We start from the raw sequence: 25,860 nt of genomic DNA, 5'->3' as shown, positions 1-25,860 counted from the left end.
AAAGCCTTCAACACCATGCCAGGTGGGCCCTGCGGCGGCGTAACTCCTGCCTGGCCCACCGTGACAGCCTCTCACGCTCAGAATTTCTCACGTCCCGTTCTTCAGCAACGCATCTCATGATTCGGATTTTAAAATGAGGACGCGGACGACAACTGAGGCAGCTCGGGCGATCACTCTCTGCCTGCAACGATCTCTGCGCGACGTGGCGACATGTTCGTTCATTCCTCCGCGCCCACCAGTCCGCATATACCTCTCAATGACACGTGGTCCCCGACACCCGCGTGCCCCCACATGTCATCCCACACCGAGCAGCGCTCATGTGGCGAGGCGGGCCGCGACGGCCCACGTGCGCTCCGCGTGCGGAGGACGGGCTCACTTATAAATGCGGCTCTCAACGCCCGCCTATCCCCTTCCCCTTTTCACCCCCCGTCGGTCTCCCCCCAATTCGCCCCCCCCCCCCCCCCCCCCCCCCCCCCCCCCCCAGCGACCCGCGACGCCGGCGCGAGCGACCCCTCCGGAGCCGACGCGAAGGCCCCCCCAACGAACGAACGGGCCCGCCTGAGAGGAGCGGCGAGCGGCCGAGCCCAGTCGCGGTGAGTCCCCGCCCTGCGCGCTCCCTCTCCGATTACTACTAGTTGATTTGGATCCAGTTCGATTTGGCATTTGTTTCCGTCCCCTTTTTCATCCGGGAAGGAAACTTCGCGTCCCGGTTTTACTGCTCGCGGCGTAAGTTTCGCGGAGCTTTCCCTGCCGGAGGAAGGAGGCGACTGCTCTTCTGGGCTTGGGAATCGGGGGGTCTGTGGGTTTTGCCTCGCCTGGGAATCGATGATGGGCATGCGGGCTACAGTATTAATCTGGGTAACCGAGGTCTGGAAAATGCCCGCAGGTTTTTGGACATTTTCTGCTTGTTTTTTTAAGCAGGTTTCTGTTTGAACATCTTCATGAGTCAGCTCACGGCAGCACGAGTTTTTTCACTAATGGTAATCTGTCGCGATAATGTTCCAGCAGATCTCAGGACACTTGGAAGTTCGAATTCAAATGCCAATATTACCAGCAATTATATCACGAAATAATACCAAATGACTGAAGAGAAACTGCAAAAAAAAAGGCCCGACACGTCTATATTTTTCCGTAATATCCTGCGAGAACAGCTCGGGAAACTTCTCTGGAAAACACCCCCACTCCGGCCCGGCCTCTTCTCCTCCCCTCCCCCCTTCCGTCCCCCACAGCCTCAATTGACCTTCCGCCGCCTTTGTTCCACCCAAGCACGCGCGCCACCTCGGAGGTATCGCCCACGTCCTCGCCCGCTCCACTGACCTGACCTGGCGTGGAGTCGAGATCTGTCCGTACCCGGGCTCGGATTGATTTTCCCTCGGTTGGTGGCGAACCCTAACTTGCTTGGATTGTTACGAGAGTTCTGTTCTGGTCGAGTTGATTTGTTTGCTGCGCGGGGGAGTACGGATACAATCTCATGCTTTGTGTTCATTTGATTGCAGAAATTGATGAAGCGATTGGACGAATCGAGCGGATCGCCGAGTGTTTGATGCGTGCGATCGAGGGCTCGTGCAGAGATGGACGTGGTGGGGATGGTGGGGCGCGGGGTGGGGCGTGTCCTCTCGCAGGGCATGTACTCCGTTGCCACGCCCTTCCACCCTTTCGGCGGCGCCGTCGACATCATCGTCGTTGAGCAGCCCGACGGCTCCTACCGCAGCACGCCCTGGTATGTCCGCTTTGGCAAGTTCCAGGGTGTTCTCAAGCGTAACGAGAAGGTCGTCACCATCGCCGTCAATGGCGTGGACGCCAGCTTCCACATGCTGCTCGACAACTCTGGCCAGGCATACTTCATGCGGGAGCTCGTGCCTGGTGGTGAGGACTCCGAGACCGCTGCAGAAGAAGCTACGAGCGAGCCTGAAACTCCTCTGCGTAGTAAGAGTGACGGGGAACTTTACAGCCAGTTGGTCGGCCCAGAGTTGAATGAGGATCAGGAGGTACAAAATGGAGAGGAGTTTGATTCATATGGCTATTCCAAGTTGGAGGAGGCAGAGGATTTGGCAAATCAAGCTGGTGGGGGTGGGGGCAATTCAGAGATGCTTTTGGTTAGTGTGAACGGGTGTGTTCTAACTGCTCCCATTTCTTCAACTGAGGAGAATATGGAGGATGTGCAACTAAGTGACCCCCAGTTCCATTTGGGGCCTGGGGAGAGCTCGAGTGGCGATCTCAGCCGCGGTGGCGAGGTGTGGGAATCTGGCATTTTGGATGGTTTATACATATCACAGGAAAAGGTTAAGTTTGATTCTGAACATCCATCAGAGGCTTTGGAGGAGCTTCGGGAGGTGTCAATTTTGAAGGATGGGTCACATGACATCCCAGTTAATGCACATGAAAGCCTCCATGTCTCTGTTAATGAAGGCCAGACCTGTGTTGCATTGACCAATGCTCTTGATGTGTCGGTGAACAATGATGATGCTTATCAACCATTGACCAATGAAGACAAGACTTGTGACATTCCACTGGTTCAGAGCAACTGTGTTGCATTGACCAATGAAGATGAGGTTCAGAGTGTGTCACGATCAGAGAACAACGGTCTGAATTATCAACCTTTGGTCATGGAAGATGGAGTTCATGAAGTTTCAGGGAACAATGGTGAGGGCTATCAACCCTTTCCCAATAAAGATGAAGCCCTTGATGTGTCGGTGAACAATGATGATGCTTATCAACCATTGACCAATGAAGATGAGACTTGTGATATTCCACTGGTTCAGAGCAATGAGGCCTGCAAGTCCCCATCCATGGCAGGCAAGGTTTGTGATGCCAACAATGAGATTATTGAGGATGAGGTGAAGGGTTTATCACAGTCAGGGAACAATGGTCCGGATTATCAAACGCTGAATGTGGAAGATGAGGCTAATGATATTTCAGGGAGCAACGCTGAGGTTGATCCAATCTTGCCCAATAAAGAAGAGTCCCTTGATATCTTGGAGAACAATGATGAGGGTTCTCAACCATTGACCAATGAAGATGAGACTTCTGATATTCCACTGGTTCAGAACAATGAGGCCTGCAAGTCCCCATCCAAGGCAGGCAAGGTTTGTGATGCCAGCAATTGGATTATTGAGGATGAGGTTCAGGGTTTATCACAGTCAGGGAACAATGGTCCGAATTATCAAATGCTGAATGTGGAAGATGAGGCTAATGATATTTCAGGGAGCAACGCTGAGGTTGATCCACTCTTGCCCAATAAAGAAGTGTCCCTTGATATCTTGGAGAACAATGATGAGGGTTCTCAACCCTTGACCAATGAAGATGAGGTTCAGAATGATGAGGCATGCGAATCCCCATCTAAGTCCGACGAAATTTGTGATGAAAGCAATGAGAATATTCAGGCTAGTTTTAGCAGATTTGATACTTTCAGAAGTTGCTTGGATTTGACATCACAAGATGATGGAGATTCAGGAACTGAACTCTTTTCACCTGAATTTGATCACCAGAGGGATTCTGAGCTTAGTCTGAGTATCCGTTCCGATATTGACATAGATCTGGGAGAAGATCGAAGTGAAACTGCGCACTGTGATCAATCCAATCAATTAAAGCATATAGAGGAAGTGGATGTTTCGTCAGTTACTTCAGATGATAATATAACACGCAGCGAAGACTGCTCTCCTGTCTATGGCAAGGCAGCTGACTTGTCCTGTGAAGGGGGTTCTGATGAAAGGAGGAAAGATACCACCCCTTCTAATATTGGAGCTTGTAAATCTGATCGCTTGCGAATGTCCCCAAGCAGTGACAGAGACAAATTAGGAAGCATTCCGGAGAACCCAACTGCTGAAGAGGAAATAAATAAAGAAGAGCACCCCCAATTACAGAAGGGTTTGGGTAAGCACATGTCAGTCAGCAATGTATCTCTTTTTTATAAGATAAGGTCTCATAGTTTTTCTTTGATTTATACTGGCAGGCTTTGAGATTTCTCTGTGTGGGCACTTGCTACGGCCAGGAATGGGCCAAACATCTGCTGATGAGGTGTTCCAACAACATCTTGTCCCTGAGGAGGATTTCAAATTGTCTGGACCATCAATAATAAAAAATGCAAACCTTATTGTCAGAATTGGCTGTAACTATTTCACATGGAGTAAAGTTTCTCATGTTGTTCTTGGGAAGGCTGTATTTGGTCCAGACTTCTGTGTAGAACCTATCGATGCTATTCCAGTTGAACGCCAAGAAACACCCAATTCGAGAGATGATTCTCTTGGGTTGTCCCCAAGCCGGAGATGGAGGCTGTGGCCTATTCCATTTAGGATATCAAGATCTCTTCAACGCAGTAATAGTGATTCTTCTGAGGATATTTTTCTTGACACAGAGACAGTCTTAAGTCCTATGGATGAGCAAGCCCCAGCCAACAATAAAGACCAGTCACCAAGAAAGCAATTTGTGCGGACTTTAATTCCCACTAGCGAACAGGTGGCATCTCTAAATCTTAAGGAGGGACAAAACATTGTCACCTTTAGCTTCTGCACCAGAGTTTTTGGGAAGCAGCAGGTGGTTCATGCCTCTTTTTGCTTAATTAATCATTTCCTATTGTTATTTCAGGGATCTTTATATTCATATTTATTATTTTTGCTAGGTTGATGCACATATCTACGTGTGGAAATGGAATGCAAAAATTGTTATATCCGACGTGGATGGAACCATCACAAGGTAAAGTTTGTAGTTCACTTTCATATAGTTATCAGTTGTCACTTGTCAGCTTAGTATTGTGGAACAAAATATTTCAGCCGCTCATCTGTCATAGGCTCATAGTGTCTCATCAAACTGTAATTGTTATATCAAACTAGCATAATTTTCCAGCCAAATAATGGACTGCTGTATATACAATAATTTCGTGATATTAAATGTTGCCATGTGGTATTCTTATTTTATCTCACTTCATGTTCACGGCAATATTGATTGAAAGATGGATCCGCCTTGTACTAGATTCAAACAATTTGCTTGTTCACAAATGAAATTTGTAGTACTTTATTTTGAATTGTGGTCTCATAGAATCTAAGCAGAGTATTTGGAGAACAAAGAAGCTGCTAGTTTAAGCATCTACATCTTTGGATGTTAAATTGAATGAGTCAATGAGTTGTTTTGCTTCTAGATTTATTACATGTAATTCTAGGTACAAACTATGTGCCGTCTAAGCTGAACCTTTTCTATTAATATTGAGGTTATTCATTTCTTGTAACCTTTAGGCACTATGCTCACTTTGTGATATGTTAAAATGGTGGCAAAACTTCCCATTGGCACCATTAGGCCTTGGATGACACTCTTTGCATCTTAGTTGGAACGATTTCTATCATCATACATGGTCTGGTACATGTGAATATTAGGTCAGCAATTGGTAAAATTAGCCAACATCTGTCTCTCAATCACTGCAATAGTGCTTTGCAAAATAACTCGGGCATAGATTTAAATGGCAAAGTTTATCTCTTTCATTTTGAGTTCAAGGCGCCATGCTCATTTTGTTTGAAAACTAGTGATTGTAATCAATTGTTTCTCTCTTAAGTTGGATTATCAGGAAATAAATTGCATGTACTTTCTTGGTCACACATGTCCAGCAAATTTCCTTCTCAGCTCAACCGAAAATTTCAGTGGACAATGCTGCCATGCACTGACTGAATTAAACCTTAGCTCCATCCAATGAATTTCCAGCTTGCTGCACCATTTCCCTTTGCATTCTAGAGCTCTGTACATGAACTTTTGCTGTAAATTATCACAACAGCTGAATGTGAGTGGGTTACATTTCAGGTCTGATGTCTTGGGCCAGGTCATGCCTTTAGTCGGACGAGATTGGAGTCAGTCTGGTGTTGCTCGACTCTTTTCTGCAATAAAGGTGTGATACACAATTTTGAGATTTTGTTTCAGGATTTTATATTTGGATGAGATTGTACCCAGTTTTGAGCACATACGCCACGTACGTTTCTGATGAGTCTTCTGTTTTCTATCCAGGAAAATGGTTATCAACTGATATTCCTTAGCGCTAGAGCCATTGTCCAGGCATATCTGACAAAAAACTTCCTCTTCAATCTAAAACAGGTAAATTAGCTGTTGCCATTTGTTGTTTCCTTCTGTCCCTTCTATTCAACTCGTAGTGATTTGATCATATATGTGGTATAACTGCATCGATTATCTAATAGATGTCTATTTTATATTGCTAGTATTTTCTATTGAGTTTGTTATGTACTCAACCATACTTTTACAATTTTGCAGGATGGGAAAGTAATGCCTAATGGACCTGTTGTAATTTCGCCCGATGGATTGTTCCCTTCGCTCTACCGAGAAGGTAACGTGATTATGATTTTAGCAAATTAATTTGCCATTTGGATTCACTTAACTCTACCGGATGATCTGTAGACCCTCTGATTGACCACCGAAAATTTGCTATTAATGATAAAATATTTTCTTCTTTGACTGCAATATAAAATTATTTTTTAGCATCTTCTAATGGTTCCTCTGTTTTTCTCAGTTATACGAAGAGCACCACATGAGTTCAAGATTGCCTGTCTGGAGGTAACTGTCAGAATCAGCTTCCTAAGTTTGCTTGCTTAGCACCTCTGTAAAGAAATATAAGAGTGTTTAGATCACTAAAGTAGTGATCCAAACGCTCTTATATTAGTTTGCGGAGTGAGTAATAATGAAAGTATAAAAAATGTGACTTTATGATTTTTCTGGATTTGCAATTTCTATGGAATTAAGGTCATATATTGGCCCATGCCTGTTTATTCTCCCATGGGATCTTACCCTTCTACTCCCTCTGTTCCTAAATGTAAGTCTTTTTAGAGATTTCAATGCGGACTACATACGGATGTATATAGACGTACTTATGTGTGGATTCACTCATTTTGCTCTGTATGTAGTCCATAGTGGAATCTCTAGAAAGACTTTATATTTAGGAACATAGGGAGTAATACACAAACAAATAATAAGGGCCTCTTTGATTCACAGGATTGTCAAAATGAAGGAATAGGAAAAATGCAGGAATAGGGTGACATGTCCCATAGTATCCTACAGGATTTGAAAGAATGTTTGATAGCATTAGGAAAAACAAAGGAATTCTACAAAGAGGTTTGAGTGGATGGAAATTTTCCTCCAAAATGTAGTACAAATGGATCATATGGAAAAATTCCTAAGGATGCCAATCCTACGAATCAAACGAGCATCACAGGAAAAATTCCTAAGGGTTTAAATCCTCCAAAAATCCTATGCAATTCCGTTGAATCAAAGGAGCCCTAAGCTTGGTTGATTAACTAAGGTTTTTCATGGGATTGGCTCCTAAATTCTCTTGTGAAGGCTGGGGCATAATTTTAGGCACATAAGGCCACAGGCTTTTGACATCTTCTATTTTTATTCTTTGACAGGACATTAAAGCACTTTTTCCTTCCGACTACAATCCATTTTATGCTGGATTTGGCAACAGAGACACTGACGAGCTTACATACAAAAAGATGGGAATTTCGAAAGGCAAGATTTTTATCATCAACCCCAAGGTATCTCAATTACACTAAGTCGAAGTCATTAATGTTGTGCTCGATGTGTGATTGCCTCCTAAGTCACATCTTGTTGGCATGCAGGGTGAAGTGGCCATCAATAGTTCAGTTGATGTGAAGTCCTATACCTCCTTGCATACCCTTGTCAATGACATGTTCCCTCCAACAACTTTGGTTGAGCAGGTCAGTGGCCATTCTTTACTCTGCTAGTTTTTTTTGTTTTTTTTTTGCATTCATCTGAACTATGCTAGTTACTCCAGACATAGTGGAGTAGTGTTTTGCAGTGGTTCCAGACATAGTGGAACAGTGTTATAGTCCCTCCGTCCCAAAATAAGTGTCTCAACTTTGTACTAACTTTAGTACAAAGTTGTACTAAGGTTGAGACACTTATTTTGGGACGGAGGGAGTAGTTAGGAACAAGTAACAATTATCAAATACACAACAACAAATTCACGTATGCTGGGTATTACTCAGACCTTAATAGTTTCTATCCATTTCATTTTGCTACTTCTAGACTCGTCTTTTACCTAGTACATTTTGCCAGTTGAGAGTTTGGATAATGTTGTTTTGTCTTGTGTATTAATTTTTAATAGCCATCAAATTATACGGATATTCCTCATGAAAGGGAACCGTAAGGATATTTTTTAATCATAAAAATTGCAATTATCAGGGAACAGTTTTCTAACTACATGTTTGAACTTGGCACCGATGCTTACACAGTAGTACAGTCAGTTACAATGATTTTTCCAAACAGCGATAAAAGGTCACATAGAGATAAAATGCACTAGACTTGTCTACGTGCAAACTACACTCAGAAGATTAGCTACACTGAGGCAGGGGCATGTTTATCTTTTCTTTCTCTTCTATATTATCAAGAACTTGAACGTTCTTCTGCTGTAAGATGTAGACATGCCTATTGATTATTCTTTCGAGAGCAACCAGAATGATAGCAGTACACTTACTCATGGTGTTTTACCATTCAAGTGATACATAGTACTCCCTCTGTAAACTTTTATAAGATAGTTTAGATCACTACTTTTTAGAACAGCGAGTACTGTTTATTTTGGTTTCTGACCATCGATTATAATGCTGTGCAGGAAGACTACAACTCCTGGAATTATTGGAAGGTGCCGCTGCCAGACATTGATTTGTAGAGTAGTTTTGACAAGTACAGCAGTAGACGCAAGTAGAGTCTGCGGACAGCATGACCGGCAAGCTCGTGTATGCTAGTTCTCAATCGCCACAGCAGAATTCTGCCCAACCTGTAAAGCATCTGGTGAGTTTTCCAGATGGACTGTTTTGATCGCCGTTGTTGCAGAAGCTCGATTTTCCTTGCCCCGACGCAGCTCTATCACGATCATTCATCTTTTAGGTAGTGATCTGATCGTCATAGCCGTCGTTGAAACTTATCGCTGCTGTGCCGGCATCTCAATTCGCAACGAGGTAGCCCGCCGAGCCTGTTAGTAATCTGTTATCAGCAGCTGCTAGCCTGTGTTGCTTTCCGTGTTCTCGTAGCTCTAGGCTGTGATGTAGCTCATCTGTCAGTTAGATTACTCGTGGTACATTACTGGAAAGCAACAGGGAACAGAAAACTGTCTATCACGCTGTATGTTGTTGTATATGGGATATAAATACGACTGCATTTTTCTGTAAACGTCGCATGTGCATGGAGGTGATACCTAATGATATTGTAGTATGGTACAATTTCCCATCTCGTGGTCGTAACTCTGCTGACAATTGCCAAATGGCGAAGAATAAACTTTTACAGAGCAATATCGGTGTATATAAAACGGGGTGAAAGACTATTTCGAGAAGAAACTTTTAGCACCATCGGTTCTCTGGGAAGTGGGAACTCTGATGGGGTGCGTATGTGCCCGAGCAGAGCAGCCTGACCTTCAGAGCTCATCACATACTTCTGAATGTTTTCATGACATTGACAGCCAAAGCCGAACAATCTGGGAAGCTTTCTTTCCTTGGCATTTGGTGATAGAAGGGCCCCAGAGTTGCCGGAGGCGGGAGACGGAGAGGAACAGAAAAGAGAAGCTTTTAACCTCGAGCTCTGAGACCGCCATCCTTTCCACTCCTTTTACGGTAGACGAGCTTAACGTTTTGGCAACACGCAAGGGCAGGCAAGTCCCATCTGTCTACTTGTCCAACTCAAAGCAACCGCACTGTCCCTTGCCAGGTCAGGTCGCACGGACGGGGAACCATCACGCAGACGGTCAAGAAAAACGCGACTGCTCCACGCGACAAATGTACCGTGCAGGGATCGCAACACGAAACGTGCGGCCGTGACCAAACCGAACCAACTACTGCTACTGCTACCACATATGCTCATTCTCGCACGCATGTAAAAGCTAGGCGACAAGGCGCGGGATAGTTAAAGCTGCGGTGCAAATCTTCCCGGGGGTCATGAGAGTGAGCCTAGCAAAGGTGCTTTGACCTTTAATCCATCGCGGGATGCTCTGCTTTGCGTGGCTTGGCTTAGCTTAGGTGGTGTTTGGTTCAAAAGTCCTAGGATCTTTTCTAGTCCCAGGGACTAATCAAAAAAGACTCTTCAGTAGAGTCTTTTTCTAATCCCTATAGAAAAAGTCCCTCCTGTTTGGTTTCTAGAAACCTTTTAAGAATTTTTTTCTAGTTTTTGGGATTAAAAAGTCCCTGAACCAAACACCCCTTAGTTTAATCCATCAGCACGAATCTTCCACGTTCAAACCACCGCCGGCCGGCCGGAGAGGCCGGCTGCGGCGCGCAAGTGGCGAGCGCCCCCCTTTCAGCCACCCTAAACCCCGGAGGCTCGGCCGTTGACCGGAGACCTACTAATCTCCCTAATCCAACCGGCTGGATCACTGCTGCGACTAGCAAGCGTCTTTGCACAGCGCTGTCATATTTTTTTCCCCTTTCCTCCTTGAGTTGCGACTTTGGGGCTGGGGAGACGATGTTAACGTTGCGATTTTTTAAGCGATTCAATGGACTTTTGCTTAGTGCGCTACTAGCTCGTAGATGGAAATGGAGTGTGGTAGCGGGGAATAAAGAGGGTGGTGTGGTAGGCGGGCCGCCACGTCAATGCCTTTCGTTTTCCCTGCAAAGACCATCAAAAAAGAAATCCCTTGTTGCACGGAAGAATTTCACAAGTTTTTATATGCATCTATACTGTATTTTTGCTGTTAACTGTTAGTATCATGGTTAGTAGGAGCAGTGGAGCAGCAGGAGTAGGAGTTGGAGAGCGGTGCTTTGCCAAAATTCACGGCTTGTCAGGTCGCTCTGCAGGATGTCACCTTGGCGTAAGCCGAACAAGGAAGTTATTAAAGGAAGAGAAGAAGACACTGCTGCTTGGCATGGCAGCGATGGCAGGCCCGCCACCCCCGCGCACGCACGCACGCGCGCGCGCACGCTTCTTCAAGGAGCACGACCCCCGAGGCATCCATCCGTAGTTCCATGCAGGCCACTGAGCAGGCGCAGCGACGCAGGCATGCAAAAGCACGGCAGCAGCGACGCAGCCGGCCCATGCCGGCCGGGGCCTCCTCTCCTCTGTCTGAGACGATCCTTCTTTTCTTTTGACTGCGCGTCTGATTCAGACGGCCACGACGCCCCTCAGCCACTGCACACGCCACGCCATCGATGGATGGATGGTTGGTTGACATGGGGATGGGATCGAGACGGCATAAACAAATGCATGCACGTACGGTACCACTACCCGCAAGCACACACGGCAGCTAGAAAATTGATCACTGTAGTGTAGTGTACCACTGCATCGTGTGTCGTAGTCGATCCATGCATTGTTTTGTATATATTGGTCTGGGGGCGTGAGCTAGCCGAGCTTCTCTCCTCGAATTCGAATTCGAAAGTTTTGGCCGGAGCGGCCAAGGATTTTGAGCGGATTTATAAGCTTGATTCAGTCGCCCGAGGAGCGAGCAGATCAGAGCAGCCCGGTCGGTCTCCGGGCCAGTGCAGATACTGCTAAATCAGCCGTACTCCACTGGTCTGGTTGGAACTAGAGATGCACGCACGCGTCTCCTAATTGCCTCGCAATGAATGACTAACCTCGCCTTGTAATTTGCACCTGTACCCATGCCGTAATCATCATCAATCTGAATACAGTAGGAGCGGTATTTTTAGACTAGTCATAATGGAAGTAACTTGAGCAGTAAGACTACCCACATATACTCCCTCCGTTTCTAAATATTTGTCTTTCTAGACATTTTAAACAGACTACCACATACGGATGTATGTATACATATTTTAGAGTATAGATTCACTCATTTTGCTCCGTATATAATCATTTGTTAAAATATCTAGAAAAACAAATATTTAGGAACGGAGGAAGTAGATGGTAACATCACATTTATTTAGGCAAAATAAATGATGTGGTATGTAATTAATGAAAAAAGACATGTGGTAACCTAGCTAATTACTGTATCATCACACATATCAAGAAAAGATGAGTTTACAACCTAATAAATGAAGTGATGCATGACACAATACATATGTTACTACCCACTGTGGAGGTACTAACATAGACTAGTAACATATGCATGTTACTACTCTAAGTTACTTTCCCACTGTGACTAGTCTAACGTCGAGTCCAACTCAACAAATGATTTCGAGTAGTAACATAGTCTAGAAATATGTGTATGCTACTAGTGTATGTTACTCTTCGCTGTGGCTAGTCTTACTGTCAAATCGACTGGTGGCTAAATTTCGTGTTTTGACCATTTTCGCATAGAAATTCAGGATCTGACCCCTGTTGGAAAGAATTTTGGGATCTGACCCTTTCGCTACCGCCAGGGGTTCTGGTGGTAGGGTTAGACAGCCTACCGCCAGGGCACCTGGCGGCAGGGTGCGACGGAGGGGAACGGCAACCGTTTGCCCGAGCTGACGTGGATAAGTAACCTACCGCCATGGGCCCTAGCGGTAGCCTGTCTAACCCTACCGCCAGAACACCTGGCGGTAGGTGGTTGCTGGGTTTTTGCCTCGAAAAGTTTCTGTAACGAATATCGAAGTGCCCTGGCGGTAGGTTGTGTGACCTTACCGCCAGGGTCCATGGCGGGAGGGTCATGTGTTTTATGAGTTTCAAGTTTAATTGATTGCTTCTTTTCAAAATCAATATCTTTTACCATGAAAGTATATACTCATTTCTTTTACCATGAAAGTATACTCATATTGACAAGAACAAATGGCATGAAGTTAACTTAATGTTCAAACTGAATAGATAATGAACAAATGGCATTACAAGAGGCACATAGTTTCATTATTCATCGAGAACGTAATTGAAAGACACAAGACAAACTAATAGGACGATTTGCTGATAAGTTCGAAGAGCGAGCAGACATCATCATCTTCAGAGCTTCTCGTATGTTAGCCCGGGCCGTGGAGACAGAAACGGCAGCGGATCCACCGGTTCAAGTGGAGGCGGAACTGTTGGGGAACGTAGTACTTTCAAAAAATTTCCTACGCACACGCAAGATCATGATAATGCATAGCAACGAGAGGGGAGAGTGTTGTCTACGTACACTCGTAGACCGATAACGGAAGTGTTGACACAACGTAGAGGAAGTAGTCGTACGTCTTCCCGATCCGACCGATCCAAGTACCGGACGTACGGCACCTCCGAGTTCTGCACACGTTCAACTCGGTGACGTCCCTCGAGTTCCGATCCAGCAAAACATTGAGGGAGAGTTTCGTCAGCACGACGGCGTGATGACGATGATGATGTTCTACCGACGCAGGGCTTCGCCTAAGCACCGCTACGATATGACCGAGGTGGAATATGGTGGAAGGGGGCACCGCACACGGCTAAGGAACGATCACGAGGATCAACTTGTGTGTCATGGGGTGCCCCTTGCCTCAGTATATAAAGGAGGGAGAGGGGGAGGTGCGGCCGGCCCTATGGGTGCGCCTGGAGGAGTCCTACTCCAACCGGGAGTAGGACTCCTCCCTCTTGCCTTGTTGGAAAAGGAAGGAGGAAGGGAGAAAGAGGAAAGGGGGGCGCCGCCCCCCCTTCCTTGTCCTATTCGGACTAGGGGGGCGCAGCCTGCCCTGGCCGGCCCTCCTCTTCTCCCTTATGGCCCATGTAGGCCCAATAACCCCCGGGGGGGGTTCCGGTAACCCCCCGGTACTCCGGTAAAATCCTGCTTTTACCCGGAACGTTTTCGATATCCAAATATAGGCTTCCAATATATCAATCTTAATGTCTCGACCATTTCGAGACTCCTCGTCATGTCCGTGATCACATCCGGGACTCCGAACAACCTTCGGTACATCAAAACACAAAAAAACCTAATTACGATCGTCACCGAACTTTAAGCGTGCGGACCCTACGGGTTCGAGAACTATGTAGACATGACCGAGACACGTCTCCGGTCAATAACCAATAGCGGAACCTGGATGCTCATATTAGCTCCTACATATTCTACGAAGATCTTTATCGGTCAGACCGCATAACAACATACGTTGTTCCCTTTGTCATCGGTATGTTACTTGCCCGAGATTCGATCGTCGGTATCTCAATACCTAGTTCAATCTCGTTATCGGCAAGTCTCTTTACTCGTTCCGTAATACATCATCCTACAACTAACTTATTAGTTGCAATGCTTGCAAGGCTTGAGTGATGTGCATTACCGAGAGGGCCCAGAGATACCTCTCTGACAATCGGAGTGACAAATCCTAATCTCGAAATACGCCAACCCAACAAGTACCTTCGGAGACACCTGTAGAGCACCTTTATAATCACCCAGTTACGTTGTGACATTTGGTAGCACACAAAGTGTTCCTCCGGTAAACGGGATTTGCATAATCTCATAGTCATAGGAACATGTATAAGTTATGAAGAAAGAATAGCAACAAACTAAACGATCAAGTGCTAAGCTAACGGAATGGGTCAAGTCAATCACATCATTCTCCTAATGATGTGATCCCGTTAATCAAATGACAACTCATTGCTATGGTTAGGAAACATAACCATCTTTGATTAACGAGCTAGTCAAGTAGAGGCATACTAGTGACTCTGTGTTTTTGTCTATGTATTCACACATGTATTATGTTTCCGGTTAATACAATTCTAGCATGAATAATAAACATTTATCATGATATAAGGAAATAAATAATAACTTTATTATTGCCTCTAGGGCATATTTCCTTCAGTCTCCCACTTGCACTAGAGTCAATAATCTAGATTCCACAGTAATGATTCTAACACCCATGGAGCCTTGGTGCTGATCATGTTTTGCTCGTGCAAGAGGCTTAGTCAGCGGGTCTGCAACATTCCGATCCGTATGTATCTTGCAAATTTCTATGTCTCCCACTTGGACTAAATACCGAATGGAATTGAAGCGTCTCTTGATGTGTTTGGTTCTCTTGTGAAATCTGGATTCCTTCGCCAAGGCAATTGCACCAGTATTGTCACAAAAGATTTTTATTGGACCCGATGCACTAGGTATGACACCTAGATCGGATATGAACTCCTTCATTTGCTGCTTCCGAAGCAGCTATGTACTCCGCTTCACATGTAGATCCCGCCACGACGCTTTGTTTAGAACTGCACCAACTGGCAGCTCCACCGTTCAGTAAAAACACGTATCCGGTTTGCGATTTAGAATCATCCGGATCAGTGTCAAAGCTTGCATCAACGTAACCATTTACGATGAGCTCTTTGTCACCTCCATATACGAGAAACATATCCTTAGTCCTTTTTAGGTATTTTAGGATGTTCTTGACCGCTGTCCAATGATCCACTCCTGGATTACTTTGGTACCTCCCTGCTAGACTTATAGCAAGGCACACATCAGGTCTGGTACACAGCATTGCATACATGATAGAGCCTATGGCTGAAGCATAGGGAACATCTTTTATTTTCTCTCTATCTTCTGCGGTGGTCGGACATTGAGTCTTACTCAACTTCACACCTTGTAACACAGGCAAGAACCCTTTCTTTGCTTGATCCATTTTGAACTTCTTCAAAACCTTGTCAAGGTATGTGCTTTGTGAAAGTCCAATTAAGCGTCTTGATCTATCTCTATAGATCTTAATGCCCAATATGTAAGCAGCTCACCGAGGTCTTTCATTGAAAAACTCTTATTCAAGTATCCCTTTATGCTATCCAGAAATTCTATATCATTTCCAATCAATAATATGTCATCCACATATAATATCAGAAATGCTACAGAGCTCCCACTCACTTTCTTGTAAATACAGACTTCTCCAAAAGTCTGTACAAAACCAAATGCTTTGATCACACTATCAAAGCGTTTATTCCAACTCCGAGAGGCTTGCACCAGTCCATAAATGGATCGCTGGAGCTTGCATACTTTGTTAGCTCCCTTTGGATCGACAAAACCTTCTGGTTGCATCATATACAACTCTTCTTCCAGAAATCCATTCAGGAATGCAGTTTTGACATCCATTTGCCAAATTTCATAATCATAAAATGCGGCAATTGCTAACATGATTAGGACAGACTTAAGCATCGCTATGGGTGAGAAGGTCTCATCGTAGTCAATCCCTTGAACTTGTCGAAAACCTTTTGCAACAAGTCGAGCTTTGTAGACAGTAACATTACCGTCAGCGTCAGTCTTCTTCTTGAAGATCCATTTATTCTCAATTGCTTGCTGATCAACGAGCAAGTCAACCAAAGTCCACACTTTGTTCTCATACATGGATCCCATCTCAGATTTCATGGCTTCTAGTCATTTTGCGGAATCTGGGCTCACCATCGCTTCTTCATAGTTTGTAGGTTCATCATGATCTAGTAGCATGACTTCCAGAACAGGATTACCGCACCACTCTGGTGCGGATCTTACTCTGGTTGATCTACGAGGTTCGGTAGTAACTTGATCTGAAGTTTCATGATCATTATCATTAGCTTTATCACTAATTGGTGTAGGTGTCACAGAAACCGGTTTCTGTGATGTACTACTTTCCAATAAGGGAGCAGGTACAGTTACCTTATCAAGTTCTACTTTTCTCCCACTCACTTCTTTCGAGAGAAACTCCTTCTCTAGAAAAACTCCGAATTTAGCAACAAAAGTTTTGCCCTCAGATCTGTGATAGAAGGTGTACCCAACAGTCTCCTTTGGGTATCCTATGAAGACACATTTCTCTGATTTGGGTTCGAGCTTATCAGGTTGAAACTTTTTCACATAAGCATCGCAGCCCCAAACTTTCAGAAATGACAACTTTGGTTTCTTGCCAAACCACAGTTCATAAGGCGTCGTCTCAACGGATTTCGATGGTGTCCTATTTAACGTGAATGCAGCCGTCTCTAAAGCATAACCCCAAAACGATAACGGTAAATCAGTAAGCGACATCATAGATCGCACCATATCTAATAAAGTACGATTACGACGTTCGGACACACCATTACACTGTGGTGTTCCGGGTGGCGTGAGTTGCGAAACTATTCCGCATTGTTTCAAATGTAGACCAAACTCGTAACTCAAATATTCTCCTTCACGATCAGATCATAGAAACTTTATTTTCTTGTTACGATGATTTTCAACTTCACTCTGAAACTCTTTGAACTTTTCAAATGTTTCATACTTATGTTTCATTAAGTAGATATACCCATATCTTCTTAAATCATCTATGAAGGTGAGAAAATAACGATATCCGCCACGAGCCTCAACATTCATTGGACCACATATATTTGTATGTATGATTTCCAACAAATCCGTTGCTCTCTCCATAGTACCGGAGAACGGCGTTTCAGTCATCTTACCCATGAGGCACGGTTCGCAAGTACCAAGTGATTCATAATCAAGTAGTTCCAAAAGTCCATCAGTATGGAGTTTCTTCATGCGCTTTACACTGATATGACCTAAACGGCAGTGCCACAAATAAGTTGCACTATCATTATCAACTCTGCATCTTTTGATTTCAACATTATGAATATGTGTATCACTACTATCGAGATTCATCAAAAATAGACCACTCTTCAAGGGTGCATGACCATAAAAGATATTACTCATATAAATAGAACAACCATTATTCTCTGATTTAAATGAATAACCGTCTCACATCAAACAAGATCCAGATATAATGTTCATGCTTAACGCTGGCACCAAATAACAATTATTTAGGTCTAATACTAATCCCGAAGGTAGATGTAGAGGTAGCGTGTCGACCGCGATCACATCGACTTGGGAACCATTTCCCACGCGCATCGTCACCTCGTCCTTAGCCAATCTTCGCTTAATCCGTAGCCCCTGTTTTGAGTTGCAAATGTTAGCAACAGAACCAGTATCAAATACCCAGGTGCTACTGCGAGCATTAGTAAGGTACACATCAATAACATGTATATCACATATACCTTTGTTCACTTTGCCATCCTTCTTATCCGCCAAATACTTGGGGCAGTTCCGCTTCTAGTGACCAGTCTGCTTGCAGTAGAAGCACTCAGTCTCAGGCTTAGGTTCAGACTTGGGTTTCTTCTCCTGAGCAGCAACTTGTTTGCTGTTCTTCTTGAAGTTCCCTTTCTTCTTCCCTTTGCCCTTTTTCTTAAAACTGGTGGTCTTATTGACCATCAACACTTGATGCTCCTTCTTGATTTCTACCTCCGCGGCTTTTAGCATCGCGAAGAGCTCAGGAATAGTTTTATTCATCCCTTGCATATTATAGTTCATCACGAAGCTTTTGTAGCTTGGTGGCAGTGATTGAAGAACTCTGTCAATGACACTATCAGCAGGAAGATTAACCCCCAGTTGAGTCAAGTGATTATGATACCCAGACATTTTGAGTATATGTTCACTGACAGAACTATTCTCCGCCATCTTGCAGCTATAGAACTTATTGGAGACTTCATATCTCTCAATCCGGGCATTTGCTTGAAATATTAACTTCAACTCCTGGAACATCTCATATGCTCCATGACGTTCAAAACGTCGTTGAAGACCCGGTTCTAAGCCGTAAAGCATGGCACACTGAACTATCGAGTAGTCATCAGCTTTGCTCTACCAGATGTTCATAACATCTGGTGTCGCTCCTGCAGCAGGCTTGGCACTTAGCGGTGCTTCCAGGACGTAATTCTTCTGTGCAGCAATGAGGATAATCCTCAAGTTACGGACCCAGTCCGTGTAATTGCTACCATCATCTTTCAACTTTGCTTTCTCAAGGAACATATTAAAATTCAACGGAACAACAACACGAGCCATCTATCTATAATCAAACATAGACAAGCAAGATACTATCAGGTACTAAGTTCATGATAAATTTAAGTTCAATTAATCATATTACCTAAGAACTCCCACTTAGAAAGATATCCCTCTAATCCTCTAAGTGATCACGTGATCCAAATCAACTAAACCATGTCCGATCATCACGTGAGATGGAGTAGTATTAATGGTGAACATCAATATGTTGATCATATCTACTATATGATTCACGTTCGACCTTTCGGTCTCCGTGTTTCGAGGCCATATCTGTTATATGCTAGGCTCGTCAAGTTAAACCTGAGTATTCCGCGTGTGCAACTGTTTTGCACCCGTTGTATTTGAACGTAGAGCCTATCACACCCGATCATCACGTGGTGTCTCAGCACGAAGAACTTTCGCAACGGTGCATACTCAGGGAGAACACTTATACTTTGATAATTTAGTGGGGGATCATCTTATAATGCTACCGTCAATCAAAGCAAGATAAGATGCATAAAAGATAAACATCACATACAATCAATATAAGTGATATGATATGGCCATCATCATCTTGTGCTTGTGATCTCCATCTCCGAAGCACCTTCATGATCACCATCGTCACCGGCGCGACACCTTGATCACCATCGTAGCATCGTTGTCGTCTCGCCAATCTTATGCTTCCACGACTATCGCTACCGCTTAGTGATAAAGTAAAGCATTACAGCGCAATTGCATTGCATACAATAAAGCGACAACCATATGGCTCCTGCCAGTTGCCGATAACTCGGTTACAAAACATGTCATCTCATACAATAAAATTTAGCATCATGTCTTGACCATATCACATCACAACATGCCCTGCAAAAACAAGTTAGACGTCCTCTACTTTGTTGTTGCAAGTTTTACGTGGCTGCTACGGGCTTAGCAAGAACCGTTCTTACATACGCATCAAAACCACAACGATAGTTTGTCAAGTTGGTGCTGTTTTAACCTTCGCAAGGACCGGGCATAGCCACACTTGGTTCAACTAAAATTGGAGAAACTGACACCCGCCAGCCACCTGTGTGCAAAGCACGTCGGTAGAACCAGTCTCGCGTAAGCGTACGCGTAATGTCGGTCCGGGCCGCTTCATCCAACAATACCGCCGAACCAAAGTATGACATGCTGGTAAGAAGTATGACTTATATCGCCCACAACTCACTTGTGTTCTACTCGTGCACAACATCAACGCATAAAACCTAGGCTCGGATGCCACTGTTGGGGAACGTAGTAATTTCAAAAAAATTCCTATGCACACGCAAGATCATGGTGATGCATAGCAACGAGAGGGGAGAGTGTTGTCTACGTACCCTCATAGACCAGCAACGGAAGTGTTGACACAACATAGAGGAAGTAGTCGTACGTCTTCCCGATCCGACTGATCCAAGTACCGAACGTACGGCACCTCCGAGTTCTGCACACGTTCAACTCGGTGACGTCCCTCGAGTTCCGATCCAACAAAACATTGAGGGAGAGTTTCGTCAGCACGACGGCGTGATGATGGTGATGATGTTCTACCGACGCAGGGCTTCGCCTAAGCATCGCTACGATATGACCGAGGTGGAATATGGTGGAAGGGGGCACCGCACACGGCTAAGGAACGATCACGAGAATCAACTTGTGTGTCATGGGGTGCCCCTTGCCTCAGTATATAAAGGAGGGAGAGGGGGAGGTGCGGCCGGCCCTATGGGTGCGCCTGGAGGAGTCCTACTCCAACCGGGAGTAGGACTCCTCCCTCTTGCCTTGTTGGAAAAGGAAGGAGGAAGGGAGAAAGAGGAAAGGGGGGCGCCGCCCCCCCTTCCTTGTCCTATTCGGACTAGGGGGGGAGGGGGCGCGCGGCCTGCCCTGGCCGGCCCTCCTCTTCTCCCTTATGGCCCATGTAGGCCCAATAACCCCCCCCCCGGGGGGGGTCCGGTAACCCCCCGGTACTCCGGTAAAATCCCGATTTTACCCGGAACGTTTCCGATATCCAAATATAGGCTTCCAATATATCAATCTTAATGTCTCGACCATTTTGAGACTCCTCGTCATGTCCGTGATCACATCCGGGACTCCGAACAACCTTCGGTACATCAAAACACAAAAAAAACCTAATTACGATCGTCACTGAACTTTAAGCGTGCGGACCCTACGGGTTCGAGAACTATGTAGACATGACCGAGACACGTCTCCGGTCAATAACCAATATAGGAACCTGGATGCTCATATTGGCTCCTACATATTCTACGAAGATCTTTATCGGTCAGACCGCATAACAACATACGTTGTTCCCTTTGTCATCTGTATGTTACTTGCCCGAGATTCGATCGTCGGTATCTCAATACCTAGTTCAATCTTGTTACCGGCAAGTCTCTTTACTCGTTCTGTAATACATCATCCTGCAACTAACTTATTAGTTGCAATGCTTGCAAGGCTTGAGTGATGTGCATTACCGAGAAGGCCCAGAGATACCTCTCCGACAATCGGAGTGACAAATCCTAATCTCGAAATACGCCAACCCAACAAGTACCTTCGGAGACACCTGTAGAGCACCTTTATAATAACCAGTTACGTTGTGACGTTTGGTAGCACACAAAGTGTTCCTCCGGTAAACGGGAGTTGCATAATCTCATAGTCATAGGAACTTGTATAAGTTATGAAGAAAGCAATAGCAACAAACTAAACGATCAAGTGCTAAGCTAACGGAATGGGTCAAGTCAATCACATCATTCTCCTAATGATGTGATCCCGTTAATCAAATGACAACTCATGTCTATGGTTAGGAAACATAACCATCTTTGATTAACGAGCTAGTCAAGTAGAGGCATACTAGTGACTCTCTGTTTTTGTCTATGTATTCACACATGTATTATGTTTCCGGTTAATACAATTCTAGCATGAATAATAAACATTTATCATGATATAAGGAAATAAATAATAACTTTATTATTGCCTCTAGGGCATATTTCCTTCAGGAACGCTGGTCGACATCCGACCATTCAAGCACTCTCACCTTGCCCTGCCCGCTGGAGTTTTCGCCTCCGCCCTTCCCCAGTTGATGATATCGAACGCAGATGCACTTGGGGGCGGCATCCTGGCTCTCTCCTCCGCATTGCTCTCGAAGTAGATTCTCCGGCCCAAATTGCTCAGGAGATAGTTGGCGTAATTCTGCACAACTTCAATGCATGCTTCCCGACGGACACGGCAGATACTTGGATCTGCCTCCATCTTTGCCTTCACTTCCTTCCACTCCTTCATGCTCTGCAACCAAGCCATGACATCGTCAAGGATCCGCTCTACCCTCTCGTGCCACCGCTTTGCCCTCGTGGCCTCTAGGACCTCATCTGAGACAGATCCCACCGGCTATAGCAGCTCAGGGAAGGTCTCGTACATGTACGGGAGCGGCATCTCTAACGGAATGTGCTGGAGAGGAGTGGGAGGAGCAGGCGGTGATGGAGTCGGCGGTGCTTGCTCCAAGCTTTCGTACCTAAACATATAGATTCATCACACAATGGTTAATCACCTTGAAAAAAAAATTCTAAACCTAGGGTTCATCATGTGGTCAAATGCATCATACCATATCATATTTCTCCAACCACATCCAACATGCATCATATCTCCAATATTCATCATATCATAAAAAAATTTAACACAAAAAATTATGAACTAGGTTCATCTTGAGGGTTCAACATTTGTTCTCCAACTATATCCACTACTTGCATCATAGCATATCAACATGCATCATCATATCACAATAAATTCCTCCAACATGCATCATACCAAAAAAACCCTCCAAAAATAATATGAACTAGGGGTCATCTTCACATAACCATACCAACTAGTGACTGGAGTTCATATCTAACACTATAACATCTAGAATCAACCTAAATCAATCCTAGGGTTCAAAATAATTAAATCTAGTGCAAAAAGGGGAGTGATTTGAATCAAATAATGCGACGAATCAGAAGCTATTTGACTAAAACTAATTGAAGGGATCGAAGGAGCTTACTTTGCCTTCTTCGGGGCCATCTCGATCCGCAAAAACGGTGAACAAACGACGAAGATCAGAGGGGGGAGTGGAGGAGATGAGAGAGGGGGCGAGAGGAAGAATTCCTCTGTTCTTAGGGCGGCTGGTTGGGGGGAGAAGGGGGAGGGGTGGGGCGTCCCACGGCTTATAACTGCCCTAAACCCTACCGCCAGGGTCCATGGCGGTAGGGTCGGACAGCCTACCGCCAGGACCAGCGGCGGTAGGGTGGGACGGAGACCGTTAATGCTGTTGACGTGGATAAGTATCTTACCGCCGCAGGTTCTGGCGGTAGGCTGTCTAACCCTACCGCCAGAACCACTTGCGGTAGGCTATCTTACCGTACCGCCAGAACCACTTGCGGTAGGAAAAAGGATCAGATCCCGAATTTTTTTTCAACAGGGGTCAGATCCTGAATTTCTATGCGAAAAGGGTCAAAACATGAAATTTAGCCTCGACTGGTACAAGATGGCTAGATGGACTAGGATAGATAGCCCGATAGCCATGCATGTAAAGAAGAGAAGCGTGGAGGAGCGGAGAGAGGGGCGGGCGGAAGGCGAAAGCAAAAGAAAAGAGGAGCCCTAATCGAGTAATCAGTCGCTAGTGGCGGTACTTGTCCGACCGCCAAAGCCGATTTTCCCTCGAGGGAAAAGAGCAACGCAACGCATGGACGTGGAGGGGGGGCAGCACGACACGAATAAAGCCAGAGTCCGAGCAGTGCGTGCTCGCTAGAGCGAGACAGACAGTGAGCAAACAAAGCACCAGCGGGACGTACGCGCAGGATGCAAACAAGACTCAGATCATGCGGACAGCAATGGTAGTTTAGCTTGCTGGGTAGCCCCCACCTCCCCCGGGACAAAGCTCGGGTATAAGAGCGCCCCCGCCCATGGTTGCCACTGCCATTTCTGCCCGTCCGTCCCAGCGAGCGTCGAGAAGCAGCGCAGCGAAGCGAGGCAAAGACACCAGTGAGGTTACTACAACGATGGCGAGCAGGCGAGGGGAGGAGGTCTACGGGGATGGGATGGAGGAGGAGTACATCGACATGGACCTGAGCCCCCCGGCGGCGGGGAGGGAGTTCGAGTTCCACTTCCACATGTCCGCGCCGCTGGACAGGTCGGGGCAGCCGCCGCTGGCGTCCCCGGCCGACGAGCTCTTCTACAAGGGCAAGCTGCTCCCGCTGCACATGCCGCCACGCGTCCAGATGGTCGAGGAGCTCCTCCTCGACGGCGCCGTCCGGGGCAGGGCCGGCCCGCGGCTCGGCGGCCTCGCCGTCAGCACCGCCCCCGCCACGCCCTGCGAGCGCTCCCGCGGCGTGTCGCCGGCCAACTCGTGCTTCGTCAGCGGGGAGCTCAACGTGGAGGAGTTCTTCCGGGAGTACGCGGCCGGCATGGCTCTCGCCGACGACGACGACGCCGCATCGGCGGCCGGCGGCGAGAAGAAGCCCTGGTCCCGGAGGCTCCGGTTCGTCCGGCAGCTCAACCTCGGCCGCCAGCTCAAGGCCTCCAAGGCCTACCTCAAGACCATGTTCGCCGGGAAGCAAGCGGGAGCCGGCGGCGACGACAAGCACGGGTTGGGCGGAAAGGACCTCTCCGGCCATGGCCACCACCCCCGGGCGTGGAGGAAGAACCCGTTCGGACACATGAGAAGCAACAGGTGCATCACCGAGCAGAGCAGCGGCGGCGGCGGCCGCGCCGGGCACCGGAGGTCCTTCTCCAGCGTCGTCGTCCGGTACTCCTCATCCAACAAGACGTCCCCCGCGCCGGCGCCTCCAGCGTCGTCCTCGTCCTGCTCCTCGACATCCTCCTCGTCCAAGTCCTCCACCTCGTCGTCGGTCCGGTGCTCGAGCGACTCCGACGGCGGCGCGGGGGCGGGGGCGCCGGCGCTGAGGAGGAGCAGCAGCGCGAGCTCGGAGGCCGAGAACCCCATCCAGGGGCTCATCGCCTACTGCAAGAAGTCCCAGCAGCTGGCGTCGGTGCGGAAGAGCGCCAGCGACGCCGGGTTCCGGTTCCTGTCGTCGTCGGCGGCCTCCAAGGTCGCCGCCGAGTCCGAGGGCCTGGACGAGCTCATCGAGATCTGCAGCGGATGATCGTCGCCCCTGTCGGTGCCGTGATGAACGTCGAATGTGTACAATGGTGTATGAAATGATGCATTCCGGAAATTTTGTGGCGCTGAAACTTGTGTTGGTGTCACGATGCTGTTGCTCAAATCAACTGACTCTGAATTACTACACTAAACCACATCTGATTAGTACGGGTAGATTCTTTTTCTGACTCTTAAATTTTGCCTTGCAGTATGGTAACCAGTAGACAGTATTTGGTTAGTGCAAGTGCAAGACAAGAAGCATATGCTGCAGCTTAAAAATAAGAGAATGAGACCTAAGAGGAGATCACAAAGTCAAGCGCATAATTTCATATATTTGCAGTCGGCACGTAGCAGTCGTTCCTTCCCCGGAAGTCTTACGAGTGTGAAAATGACCTCCATATCATTCCCCACCGCCTGCATTTCTTCAGAGATTACGGACTGTAAATTCATCTTAGCGCCGTGGCACGAAGATATGACAGGCCAAAGCAAAGATCGCGCGCTTTTCACAGAATCATTTGAAGGTACGATCAAAGATACTACTGTACTACTCCTACTAGCAAGACATGAATATACCATCAATCCACCATCATGCAGCTGCAGCCTGACAAGGGCATCATAGGCAGGGCCAAGTGAAGCCTGATTCCTCTCTGACACTTTGATTTCATGCCATTAGTTAATCTGGATCCTATGTACATAAGTATACACCATGCATGCATGTGCTCGAAAGCAAAACAATACACTACTAGAGGAGAGCATCTTGTTTCAAGGAGAGGCCGAGCTCCAGTGGCCGACACACAAAACTTGCTCGACTTAATCCCACTACATGAGTATATGTATTAGTGGTTGCAAATACCAATATCATGCTCGTGTTTAAAGCTAAGCACAATCAACTAATCAAGGAAACAAGCATGGACAATGGAGGAGGCACGCAGAGCTTTTTGTTTCCATCAATGGCTGTCTCGTCCATGTCCGAGCCGCCATGGTAGGCATGCAGGGAAACATGGCGCGTAAACAAGGGCATGCTGATTGATACGGTGGCTCCACGCATTGGAAGTGGATTAGCACCTTTCCACATGAACGCTTGTATGTG

General features: G+C 46.3%; 2 protein-coding genes across 3 annotated transcripts; both read left to right on the top strand.

Annotated features, from left to right (window-relative positions):
* The first annotated feature begins 460 nt into the window (after positions 1-460).
* On the top strand, positions 461-9,177 carry LOC125520905 (phosphatidate phosphatase PAH1). 2 transcript variants are annotated; one of them, XM_048685956.1, is made up of 11 exons: positions 461-593; positions 1,497-3,873; positions 3,953-4,533; positions 4,619-4,692; positions 5,785-5,869; positions 5,986-6,072; positions 6,247-6,319; positions 6,503-6,546; positions 7,395-7,523; positions 7,608-7,706; positions 8,621-9,177. In XM_048685956.1, exons 2-11 carry the CDS (start codon positions 1,572-1,574, stop codon positions 8,675-8,677), a joined length of 3,531 nt encoding a protein of 1,176 aa, XP_048541913.1. In that variant the 5' UTR covers positions 461-593; positions 1,497-1,571; the 3' UTR covers positions 8,678-9,177. The 2 variants fall into 2 exon arrangements, with proteins under 2 accessions (XP_048541913.1, XP_048541905.1); XM_048685948.1 differs by lacking the exon at positions 461-593 and adding an exon at positions 1,149-1,375.
* A 14,245-nt stretch (positions 9,178-23,422) lies between these two features.
* Positions 23,423-24,915, top strand: LOC125535935 (probable membrane-associated kinase regulator 4). Its single transcript, XM_048699008.1, has one exon. The coding sequence runs from the start codon at positions 23,575-23,577 to the stop codon at positions 24,772-24,774; it is 1,200 nt and encodes a 399-aa protein (XP_048554965.1). The 5' UTR covers positions 23,423-23,574; the 3' UTR covers positions 24,775-24,915.
* The last annotated feature ends 945 nt before the right edge of the window (positions 24,916-25,860 follow it).

Source organism: Triticum urartu, chromosome 1 (assembly GCF_003073215.2).
Source record: "Triticum urartu cultivar G1812 chromosome 1, Tu2.1, whole genome shotgun sequence".
NCBI classification, from domain to species: Eukaryota; Viridiplantae; Streptophyta; class Magnoliopsida; order Poales; family Poaceae; genus Triticum; species Triticum urartu.
This window is presented reverse-complemented; position numbering and strand designations above follow the sequence as displayed.

Bases quoted from the DNA above. Each gene is read 5' to 3' on its own strand.
- LOC125535935 (XM_048699008.1), top strand. From the start codon at position 23,575: ATGGTTGCCACTGCCATTTCTGCCCGTCCGTCCCAGCGAGCGTCGAGA.
- LOC125520905 (XM_048685956.1), top strand. From the start codon at position 1,572: ATGGACGTGGTGGGGATGGTGGGGCGCGGGGTGGGGCGTGTCCTCTCG. The intron at 4,693-5,784 runs GTAAAGTTTGTA...GTTACATTTCAG, and splicing joins GTGGATGGAACCATCACAAG to GTCTGATGTCTTGGGCCAGG. The intron at 7,524-7,607 runs GTATCTCAATTA...GTTGGCATGCAG, and splicing joins TTTTTATCATCAACCCCAAG to GGTGAAGTGGCCATCAATAG.